Consider the following 12,170-nt stretch of genomic DNA (forward strand, 5'->3'; position numbering starts at 1 on the left):
GATGAACCAGAGGAGAAATGTTGTCATCAAACCTCCTTCCTTTCAACCTTCACTTGCACCTCTAACAAGAGCTGTTGGCGCTGGGGAAATAGATTTAGGTGTGACCCTTGAGTCCTGAGAGCAGTTGCCTGTCTCCCTCCCCCCCAGTATGACCAGCTAGGACGCTGCCATCGTCTGGGTTAGACAAGGAAGTATTCAGGATTTCACTGTTCATTCCTTCCAGAGGGGGTGGGGGGAAAGAGAGAGGCCGAAAAAAAAAATCCCACATTGTCAGAGTAATGCCAAACTCTGTGTGAGTGGGCCGAGCAGAGCAGATGCTGCAGAGAGATGCCAAAGCGGCTCCCCTTCCTCTGTGCCTTGGGTTCCTATAAATTGCTCCGGCGCGCGTTTGTCAGCCTCCTCTTCTCCTGGCAGGTGGTACCCAGGCAGAATTCTGCGTTCAGCCTCTCTCGCTCAGCTTTCGGCAGACAGTGAGGCTCTCGCTGCTGCTGGCTAGCTCCTATCTCCGTCCCTGAGCTCCTCTGAGCTGCGGGCGGATCCAGCGAATCGCCGCTGCTCCGCGCATCTCGGGGGCCGCCGGACCCGAGCTTCCGCAGCCCTCTAGGGCTTTGGGGGTGCGCTTCTATTAGAGTCGTGGTGGCTGCAAAAGAAAAAGAAAAAGAAAAAAAAAGAAAGACAAGGACAGACGAGCCCAGCCAGCGAAAGAAAAGAAACAAGAAGCAGGGGGGGGAAAAAGGCAACTTCAGACGGAAAGTTGGTGAGAACTGGCGCAGTCTGCAAAAAAGGAAAAGTCGATCGCGGGCAGCAGCGGCATAAAAGTGTGAGCTGCTCCGGGAGAGCGCAGCAGGCGGCCGCTGGCTCTGCCCTCCGGGTGGCCGCACCGGCACCCGCCGCAGCCACAGGTGCGAAGGGGCTGGCAGGAGGCGAGAGGGCGCCCTGAGCACCCCTCCCCCCAGCCCCCACCCTCAGCTCGGGACTTCAGCTCAAGTCACTTGGCGCCCCAGCTCCCTCCCTAGCCGCATCCTCAGCGGGGGGAGCAGGAGCCGGTGAAGAGCGACCGGCGCGCGCCCGCCCAGGGGAGTTGGGGTTCGAAGGGGGATTGTTTTCGGCTCTGAGGAGGTCCCCGCCCAACCTTCAAAATTTTGTCCAAAAGCAGACAAGAGGATCGGCCCGCGCTGAGCCGGCTCGTGGGCAGCAGGAGGCGCCTGATCGCCGCCGGGGCTCTGGGGGTGGTGATGGTGCTTCTGCTGGTCATCCTCATCCCGGTGCTGGTGAGCTCGGCCGGCACGTCGGCGCACTACGAGATGCTGGGCACCTGCCGCATGGTCTGCGACCCCTACGGGGGCACCAAGGCTCCCAGCACCGCCGCCACTCCGGACCGGGGCCTTATGCAGTCCCTGCCCACTTTCATCCAGGGTCCCAAAGGCGAGGCCGGCAGGCCGGGGAAGGCAGGCCCGCGTGGGCCCCCGGGAGAGCCCGGACCACCGGGCCCCGTGGGGCCCCCGGGAGAGAAGGGAGAGCCCGGCCGCCAAGGCTTGCCTGGCCCGCCTGGGGCGCCCGGCCTGAATGCAGCCGGGGCTATCAGCGCGGCCACCTATAGCACGGTGCCCAAGATCGCCTTCTATGCTGGCCTCAAACGGCAGCACGAAGGCTACGAGGTGCTCAAGTTCGACGACGTGGTAACCAATCTCGGAAATCACTACGATCCCACTACGGGCAAGTTCACCTGCTCCATCCCGGGTATCTACTTCTTCACCTACCACGTCCTGATGCGCGGAGGAGACGGCACCAGCATGTGGGCTGATCTCTGCAAAAACAACCAGGTGAGCGCGGGCAGGCAGTGGGGAGGGCGGAGAGCAAGTGCGGGAAGGTGCTGACAAGAGGGAGGAGACCCCGGAAATGGGGGTGGGAGCCCGCGGAGGAAGGGCGCGGCAACCCGGCTCCCCGGGCTTAGGCGAGGGGGACTCTGTGACAGGCTGGAGAGGTGGGGGTCGTACGCGGAAGAGGGCGCCTCGCAGCCCAAACTGGGTAGTTTTAGGGGGCCAGGTCCGTGCTCAGCGCGCGCAATTGTGAGCATCACCCTCGAGGGGCGAGAAACTGGGATCTTGGCCCTGGGGCCAACTCCTGGACTAAGGGAGTCTTGGAGCAGGGCGGGAATCCCTGGTTGCTTCCAGCCTTTCACCGAGAAAGTAGAAGGCTTCAGAAGCCCGAAATGGGCGTGTCAGGGCTCCAGACTCAGAGGAGATAGACCAGCCCTCCAGGGAGAAAGGAAGGACCCCCAAGAGTGAGTCTCAGACAGGGCCACTCAGGGCTCAGACAGCACTGTCATGGCCTTTGAGAGGTCTTGGGGCCGTGATACTAAAGAGTCACTTTACACTCTAGTTAGTTTCCAAAGGAAGAACTACTGGGAACAGAAAAAGTTGCGTTTACACTGTAAAAGTATAGCAGCTGGCAAGCAAAACGCAGGAAACCCTGCTCTGCAGTTTGAAGTAGGAAAATAAGCAAGGAGGTTGGCCGGGAAGGTGGCGGGTCAGAGCTCAGCCCTTTCAGCACCTGCTGTCTCCAGGGCACCATGGTAGGTAGAGAGGCTCTTCCTAAACCTAGCCTTCTTGACCACAGCTGCCTTGCCTTGCCTTGCTTTGGCTGCAAAATAGCCTCAGATGAGCCCGAATCAGGACCTGGTAGGTGGTGCCACAGGGGCCACTGGCCTGTGGTGCGGGCCAGGTCAGGGCAAAACAGAAGCATCTTTGATCTTGTAGCCACAGGGGGAAAATACAGCTAAAAGTGTAATCAGACCTTCTGCACGCTCCAAGTTCAGGCACCAGGGGGTGAGGCCTTTGTCCTGGTAGCCAGCTGTGCTGAGTTCCTGAGCTGGAAACTTTGCCTACTGACCAGCAAGAAAGATCTCGCATCCCTGTCATCACCTTCAAGATACCTCATTTCCTGCAGTCATTTTGACTGATCAAGGGCTGATGTGCTTTAGGTCTTTGGTCCCCTGAAAATTCAGATGTTATCTAAACCCAGGTTTCTACTGAGCACCTTTAGGGCTTTGCCTGCCTGCCTGCCTTCCTACCGTCCTCCCTTCTTTCCTTTCTTTTTTCCTCAAGACTCATTTTAGTGTCAGATTTTTTTTTCAAAGATAAAAGATGAATGTCCTAAATGTATGATACACATTTAAATGGTATCTTCTTTTCTGCAAAGCCCTTCCAGAACCCCCAGTACACTAGGAATAATAATAAAAAATATTTTAAAAAAATGAAAAATGAAAAAAAGAGGAAACATGGCCACCAGGAGGCACTGACAGAGTTTGTTCATTACAGTTATTATGCACGAAAACAATATGAAGAGAAATAAAAAACTGTTCCCTGGACGGCGGGCTAGGTAGTTGCAGGGATGAGGCGGCTCACTAACAGACCTGCCCTGTCTGTCTGTCTGGCCGGATGACTTGGGAAGAGGCCCCTGGCAGGCAGCTCTCAGACTCGCAAGTTAGGTCTGTGAAGCACTACTATACTAAAAATATATTTTTAGAGTCATTAAAATGTACAAATGGTCTCATTTCATCAACAATATAGAAATGGTAATTTAAAAAAATGTCTGGAGATTGCAAATGCAGGAAGCCCCAGGAAGTAGCACCACAGTCAGATATTGGTGGTTAGACAGTGGAGTCTGTACATATACCAATGAGTAGAGGGAAAGCCTTCTGTATATGAGTTCTAAAATTAAAATGTGCATGTCTTTTAAAAAAAAACAACATTCCATTGGGGTAAGCTGCTTCCTGTAGCACTTGAACATTCAGGTCTGTGGGGATCAGGAAAGCAACTGGGTAAAACACGTCCCTAATGCTCTTCATTGGCTGCTTGTCAAGATGCTGCTTCTTCAAAAAGTGGGTAACAGGTAATTCAGAAAAATATATGCTTCCAAGTTCAGTGTGGATCACCTTGGGAAGTGATTACTGTGATATTACAGCTAAGGAGTTTTGTCTTTAGAATAAAACACTTTTATAAAGTCTGGCTGTAGCCAGTGCCAAGTGGGAAATCTTGTGTAAAAAAATATCTTTTTCACTAATTTTAAAATAAATACTTTATTTTTGATTTTCAGTCATAGTCTGTATGCTTGTTTATTAGTGTCCCCCCTACCCCCGCCCCTGAGATGACCTAATTTGTTTTTATAAAAGGTTAACTCAGAGATCCATGTGAGAGTGTTGTTCTGTGGATTAAGAGGATTTTGAGAAGGACAGAAATTAACAATGAGGAACGAATGTCGTGTTTCACTGTTGGAGGGAGCAATGTCTCTGGACCACAACCATATGAAGGCCATCTTATTTATGCTTTGTGTTGAACGCAGGGTCACAGATGGAAACATCAAAGGCGAATAAATTAACCTGATGTACCACTTAACCTTTTGCTTATGATTCCTCAGGAGTACAATGAAAATCAAATTACCAGAACATCAGTAACAATTAATTTGATTAGCAAATGTTGCCGTAAACATTTTGTATGATAATCCCTCAATAATAAGACAATGCTAAAACTATACAGCCTAGTATATTCTTACAAACATATCATTCACTACAAAGGACCACACAACCCCCATGAAACCATTAGCATACATTTAATCATATAATTTGTTGAAAGCCTATCACAGTGCCTATGAAAGGTAAAAATGGAGCTCAGATAGCTTTACAGGAAAACATTACTAATGTTCATATACTTGTAGTTAAAAACCTGAAAAAAAAAAGACTCTGAGCAGTTAGTATAATGTCATTACAGTATGCCACCATAATAAAAATTAAATTGCCAGAAAATTAGTCATATAAAGTAGAGATAAGCTTTCCACTTACAAGAACTTATTAGGCATGGTAACAATGGACGTGAGCTACATTGGAAAGAGTAATACTGTGGGGTTTCATATTTATTTTTTCAGAAAGAGGGATGATGTACCTGCCAAATGAGTTCTCTCTTTAAAAGCAGAGAAATGCATACCGAAGATAAAGCCAAGAAACTATGTAGTTAACATACTAAGAAAAGATATTAAAGTGAATTTAGGCAGAAGTAGGTATATTGGGCCGGGAAAAAAGGATGCATTATACTCCCCGGACAAAATGCTGAAATCGGTGCACATTTAGGAATCTGAAAATAGCCTTCAGGGCGAACACATTACCTTCCTCAATAGTTTGATGGCTTCGAGGAAGAATTGTTGAAGTCAGTGGGATAGATATCAGTGCTTGAAATTCCATGTCCCATTACACTCTCAGAGTGTGATGGGTGGACAGGCATCTGACATCACGGCCACTGGCAGATGGTGCGTATTTAATTGGGAAAGTCCTGGACTGCTGCATAGGTTAAAATGTTAGGAAATTGCTTTCTATGATAAAGCTACCACACTGGGTTTATTCAACAAAGGAAATAAGAATTGGGAAGGATAGCCTTCTATGTGGGGATTCACACCAAGGCCCTAGCAGGGTTTTCTGGTTGTGCTTTCTGGACTGAAAATGGCAAGATGTACTTTCATTTAGTCTAAAGAACAAAAAGCCACATTGTATGTTTTTGAAAGGTTACAGTCTCTAAATCAAAGACTTCAGTGAGTCCTGGCTCCTAAAGTTTACATGTAGAAGACAATGAAAATGGACAACACTTCAGAAAGCATATAATAAAAATGCTGTAAAACTCTATTCTCATTAATAATAGCTGGGAAGTACATTAGTAGTACATTAGTTTGATGATAAAGCAACATATTGTTAATATAGATAATTGCTAGTTTGCATTTTAATTTTTTTCCATTCATTAAAAATAATCCACATGTTCTAATAGTCAAGCCAGAATGATGATATGCTCATTGTGTAGATTTTCTTCACTAAGAATTAATAACTAAGTGTAATGAGTAAATGAAAGCCTTCAGCTTCTACAAACCAAAGACGAATTCCTAAAAAAAAAAAAAAAAATATTACGAAGTCCAAGAGCATTGCTATGTAATGGTTAAAATGGATCACCTCACCAGTGACAAACACATTTGAGTCAAAGCTTTGAGTGTAATCACACAGCATACTGGTTTCATTATATTAATGCCAGTTAGCATAGTGATAAGCAATTCCAAATCCTTTAAGCCCTTCTCGTCTTTTGCTATATGATACCCAGAAAGAAAAAAAAATTGTTAAAATACTACTCAAATGACATCCCGAGCTCAGGGGTGTCAAAGAGCCTTCTCCTTTATGGCCAGTTCAGCATTAATGTGAGAACATATCTTCCCATGAAAATTTAATTTGAAAACCCATCATTTACATTCTGAAAGACATATATGGAAATTCTTGACTTATGTCTCATTTCTTTCTTTCTGCCAAGTGATAAAACCTAGCCTATTATACCCCAAGTCATGCATTATTACATAGTGCAGGTTTACAAAAGCCACTAAATCATTTGCTATGCTATTCAGGGAAATATCATTATAGTAGAACTGAAACAAGCCACCAAGTAGAAGACGTGTTACTGAAATAAACCACACACAAGCCTGCCTTTTGAAACATTTTTTTCCCATGGCAGAATCAAAATATGTCTAAATGAGGCTGAAGCATTGCTCGAGGAGGGATCGTAGCAGAATGTCTATATGATATGATATGATTGATATGATATGATATGATTGATATGATATGATAGGTGATTTGACCATGTGCAAATGTTTATCAGCCCACTAATGAGACAAAGGCAGAACATAAGAGGATTGTAGTCTGCTCCCGTCCTCAAAGTCAGACACGTTGACAATCACATAAACAGGAAGAACAATTCAACAATAGCACCCAGCAATCCCAATCTTAGGTCACAAATTTAACCCCCTTCTAAACTTTTTGTATCTGGTGGAATTAAATTGTTGATTTAAAGGCACATATAATTAAATGATAAAAAGACACACACACAAAATAAAAAGACGTTTGGAAATATGGGAGATGCAAACAAATATGTTTAAGTGACTCAAGCTGCTTCTGAAGTTCTGGATAAAAGGGGCTTTGCATGTTCAGATTTCCAAAGCTCTAAACCAAAAGGCTTTCTTCCTTTATTTTCCCTTGATCTTTTATTGCTAGAGATATCAGATTTCCAATGATTATGATGACCCATTGAAGTACACAGTTAGTTGGGATGCTGTTATCTGATTTAAATTAAAATGCAAAACAATACTGCTATTTCCATTTCAAAATGTGACTGGATATGGAGATTCAAGGAATCAGAAAAAGCAGCAATCGGAGAGGAAATTAGATTGGCATGCTTTATTTACAAGGATAGAAAGGATGGCAGAAATGTCCCTTATTAAAGCAACATTTTTTTTTTCTTTTCTCTTTCCAGTAACATGGTTGAAGTTGTTATGGAAATTCCTTCTAAACCTATGGGGACAGCAGCAACATCAGTGTGCTACATTGTATGCTATGACTGCAAGTCTGTTATTATGTAAAAGGGGCAACTTGAGGATTCTCTTTTTACAAACTCTAACTCTTGTCTGTTTCATATAGGTGCGTGCTAGTGCAATTGCCCAAGACGCTGATCAGAATTACGACTATGCCAGTAACAGTGTGGTCCTTCACCTGGAACCAGGAGATGAAGTCTATATCAAATTAGATGGTGGGAAGGCCCACGGAGGAAACAACAACAAATACAGCACATTCTCTGGATTTATTATTTATGCTGACTGATAATGCAGAGATTGAGCTTGCTGTTCTGAGTTTGAACGCTGGATTCGTATGGCTAACGTCAGTGAATCAAGGACCCCAGGGCATGCCCTTTGCAGGGCATCTCAGTTGTGTAAATGTGGGAAGATCAAATGCTACCTGACTCACATCTGTATCACGCAGACACATTATGTAAAAAAAAAAAAAAAAGTATTTAACGCAAGATAAGCAGATGTGTGATCCACTACCGCCAAAGCAAATACTCCTTATTGTTAGTGTCCATGTGAATGAAGTCCTATATAGACCACACATTTTTATAGAAAAATCTAAGACACTGAATTATTTCTTCGATATCTATAATACTTTGGTGTACTGTGATCTTGCTGCTTTATTCACGTGTCAGCTTTGGTTCTTGTGAGTTTACCTGCTTATTAAGGTACTTGGAGTCTATTTGTAGTGTAGGGAGGAGTCATTTTTCCCTGCAGGAGAAGGTCTAATTGAAGTAATGCTGCTTGTCCCCAAAGATATTGTTTGCCTTGTACTCTGGTTATCTTTAGAGCTAGACCTGGGAATGATTCAACTTGAAGCCTTAACCTGGAATTTTCTGGATTTGTGGGAATTCCCAAGCCTGTGATCATTTTCACATTTTTTTCTTTACATGTGAATTTTCTTTTCTCTCTTTTTTCTGGTGATAGTCTTAAAAAATAGAGATTGAAATTGTATAATAGGATTACCCTCTAAGTGTGAAAATGTATAATTATGTATGGTATTTAGAAAAAAACAACCCATGTGTGTCCATTTCATCAATAGAATACATTTAGACTCTCTTCAACAGTCAGAGAAATTTTATTCTTTGGTATGAAGTCAGATGGAGGCTTTTGCCTTCTTAGGAACAAAAGATTGTTCGTAACCTAAGGCACAAAAGTTTAACTTGAGCTACTGCATGCGTCACCAAGGGGACAGTAAGTAAGGCCTTCAAACAGTTACCACAAATCTGTAGCCTGAGGTTATTTCAAAATTAGGAGTTTCACATAGAACCAACATGACAACAAAGTGTATATATTTTATATAAATATCTGCCACACACTTATTTATATACATATATGTTAGATGAAAATATTATATATACATGGCTTCAGTTCACTAGGCAGAGTGGCTGTACAGCTCAAAAAACAAATTTAAAAAGTATATATCTATACACACAGAACCATGCACAAATTCTTTGACTTATTTTAGATCGAGATATATTTTAGAAGATACCAATACATAGAGTAGCAAAATGATAAAAGTGACTTCTCTTTAAGTGTTATCCAGAAAAATCAAATCATAGTAGATTCCAATGCCCCGAGTTGCACATGTGAGCGTTAGTTGATCCCATGGTAACTACTCCATATGCAATCCATACTTTATCTGCAATCTTGGCAGACTACCAGTACAGTACCTAGTACTTTAGGACCCAAGCAGCTCTCTCTTACCATGTTTATGAAACATACTCATTTGAGCAGTAAATTCTTTTTTTTTTCTTTCTGTTGGATTGAAGCTGACAGTGTAGTGCAAACCCATTCTCTCTAGTGAAAACACACTGCCAAGAGCCATCTCATTAGTGTAAGGGAAAGATCAAATCACATGCGAACGCATGCTACTCGCACACACTTTCCCCTCTTACCGTGGAAAATCTGCCCCCCTTTCAGTTGCCTTTAAACACTCTTTGACAAGTAGATTTCAAAACCAGAGATTTAAAAATCTGCTTGGTTTACTGGGGAAGGACATTTGCATTTTTCCCTTTAAAGGAATTGGGCTGTTCTTTTGGCTCACCCAACTTTAGTACTTTTTGTTCTAATATACAGAGAGCTTGATCAGCTATGATCAACTGAAATAGCTTTAGTTTAGCAAACTTTTCCAAGAGCTATGCATGGTGTTCCCATCTAAAGGTGGTGTTTGCTGTATTTAAATGCCTTGGTCTGAGTAACTGTCGTGATTTATATGATAAAAACACTTAGATCATTCATCAAGAATAGTGACTAATTGGATTTGGCCCTTCTAATAATATGTAAGGTAACTCACCAATGAATTGCCACACTTTTAATTTCTACTTAACAGCATATACTTACTAAGATGGATTGGAAGCAAGGGATTAGAGATTTGTCTTGGGTACCAAATCACATAGCGAGGATTCAAAGGATTAACTTATAAACAACAGTGTGCATCGATTAAGCATTTTAACTAACATTTTGAAAAGGCTTTATTAGCACAGAACTTCGTGGCTGGATCTCTTCTAAAGAGTAGTGTTTACAAACAGACTGTCATTTCTAATAGACCTGACCTTTTCTTTAGACAAATAAGCATTATTTTCTCTGTTTAGGCCTAAGGAAAAAAGAAATAAAAGGTACACAAATAAAAGGACTCTATAAAAGGCAAACATTTCTCTTTTTCTTTGCATATAACATGAATTAATTAAATTGTGGCCTTTGTTATAATAACTGTAATGATTCATTAAACTATATTATGTAATATATTTTTACTTTTATTATTGCATTTTTTATAATTCACTACTGTTATATGTTCTTAGACAGACTTTTCAAAAACACAACATAGTTAGCAGTAAAAATAGAGACCAGAAAGCCAAAGTCAGTGAAATTGATTTATTATGTTTACATAAATAGGCAGAAAACACATAGTTAACCTTCCAAAATATTTTTATTGTTGTGAATTGGTAATTTTATTGCAGTCTCCTTTGGGAAAAAAATGTCTCAAAATTTAGCTTTCCTTGTTGCAAAAGTGGTTTTAAAATGCCATATTAATCATTAAGCATTAATTAAAGAACAGCAGGATAATTAGTAGGATCATCAATATTACAAGAAACATTAGATTGCTCCAGGAGGGGGCAACTTAGCTAGAAACACTTTCATTTTTCTCAAGTACTGCAGATCATAGAGTCAGGGTTCGGGAAGACATCCAAAATGACTCTTAGGGGATACAGCTTTAAACTTTTGTTTGGAAACATGCTCTTCCATGTTTGTTTTATTAAGGAAAAACAATGGGACTCCCTTGAGCCCAGTAGCCCCAACAAGAGACAAGAGGTTTCCCTGTGGTAGTTATCCAGTTTCTCATAGGAGGGAAGTGATACGTCATCCCCAGTTCTGTGTAGATTGGATTAATGTCTCCTGTAGATTTGAAATCACCGATTATTCTCTGCTAATTTTATCCTCTAGGTCTGGACTCATGAACAGCCATCCTATTTAAAAGTCAGCCATTGTTTAGGGTTTTCTATGAGTATCTTATCAAGTACTCGCTCAGTCAGTCCTCTAAGGAGCATCTTAGGAACGATGTTGGTGAGGATGTGTGAGTAGCCGTGACCTCCGTACTTCATCAGTCGATGCTTTGTGTGTATGTCATGTGCCATGACGATCCGATCTTCATAGCCCTCATCCACTAGAAAATGGACCCTGTGTAAAAACATTAACTCATTACATGCCAGTAGTCTCATGTTTGAGATCTTACCTTTCACTCCTGAACATACTACTGTTCTTATAAAGATTCTGCCTTTCCTTCTGGCATATGCACCAGGGGATTCTAAGTGAATACAGAGCAGGTGTTACTTCACCCTAGTCTGAATGAGGTCCTCATTCTGTGCACACAGAAATTTCTACCAAGACGTATTTCTGAGAGTGTCTTCTCTTTAAAATGCTTGTCTTAGCCTCGATTTTTGACACTATCCCTGCGTCCCCTCCAAGTCACTGGGCACTTGTGATTAAAATATAGAAACAAAAGGAATCTTCAGACAAGTAAAGTCAGCTGATTTTCAAGTGCAGAGTATGTGCTATGTCATTATACAGTCAATGAAAATGGGTTGGCAAAGTTCTCTGTATTCGAGCCATCTGCTTCTCTGAAGTCTACAGGGATTTTGACTTAGTAGTAGTCTCTTAACATTAGAGCAACTGACCAAAAGTTTTTAGTCTGTCTTCCTTGTCAAAAGACTGCTAAAATAGCAAGCTGTTCCTTTAAATCCATAGTCAGTTGACTAAAAGACAGTTTCCTAGCTGTTAAAAAAAAAGTAATCCTCTTTGCCTAGTTAAGAGCTGTAATCTGCAGCATGAGTCACCTCATGACAGCCGCCATCTGTATGGTCTGCACTTTGGGCAGTGTCTGTCCCTGACCATTGTGTGCAGAGGTGCAACTTGCAAATTGCAAATGATGGCTTTTCTTTGGGATGCTTGTACACAAAATCTTGGGGGAGTCTCAAGAGTACCAAATGGATGTAGGTGGATAGATCATGCTCTTCCTCTGGGAGTTGACTATTGGAAAGGTCTTCTTTTGTTTTAATAGGCAGATACAGCCTTTCTTGGTATTCTCAGGTACAAGTCCTATTTAGTAACTACTGTGATACTCACAGGACACTACGCACAAAAATCCATGGCGCAAAAATCTGCCCTCTGAGAACCTTTAAAAGAAGTTACAGTTGAATACTAGACCAATTTGAAGGTCAGAGGAAGGTAAGTGCCAGAAAGAAGATCTAACT

General features: G+C 42.5%; 2 protein-coding genes across 2 annotated transcripts in view; one reads left to right on the plus strand and one right to left on the minus strand.

The window, feature by feature from the left end:
• Positions 1-1,197: 1,197 nt before the first annotated feature.
• C1ql3 (complement C1q like 3) lies at positions 1,198-7,689 on the plus strand. The gene is made up of 2 exons (XM_052157219.1): positions 1,198-1,823; positions 7,496-7,689. The coding sequence occupies exons 1-2, from the start codon at positions 1,236-1,238 to the stop codon at positions 7,673-7,675; spliced, it is 768 nt and encodes a 255-aa protein (XP_052013179.1). The 5' UTR covers positions 1,198-1,235; the 3' UTR covers positions 7,676-7,689.
• A 2,604-nt stretch (positions 7,690-10,293) lies between these two features.
• Positions 10,294-12,170, minus strand: part of Pter (phosphotriesterase related) — a 74,750-nt gene continuing 72,873 nt past the window's right edge. The window contains exon 5 of the mRNA XM_052157410.1: positions 10,294-11,097. Within this exon, the coding sequence (XP_052013370.1) occupies positions 10,887-11,097 (211 nt within the window). The 3' untranslated portion in view covers positions 10,294-10,886. The remainder of the gene's footprint in view (positions 11,098-12,170) is intronic.

Source organism: Apodemus sylvaticus, chromosome 14 (assembly GCF_947179515.1).
Source record: "Apodemus sylvaticus chromosome 14, mApoSyl1.1, whole genome shotgun sequence".
In the NCBI taxonomy this organism is placed as follows: Eukaryota; Metazoa; Chordata; class Mammalia; order Rodentia; family Muridae; genus Apodemus; species Apodemus sylvaticus.

Coding starts and splice junctions, on each gene's coding strand:
- C1ql3 (XM_052157219.1), top strand. CDS start 1,236: ATGGTGCTTCTGCTGGTCATCCTCATCCCGGTGCTGGTGAGCTCGGCC. Junction 1,824..7,495: donor ATCTCTGCAAAAACAACCAG/GTGAGCGCGGGC, acceptor TGTTTCATATAG/GTGCGTGCTAGTGCAATTGC.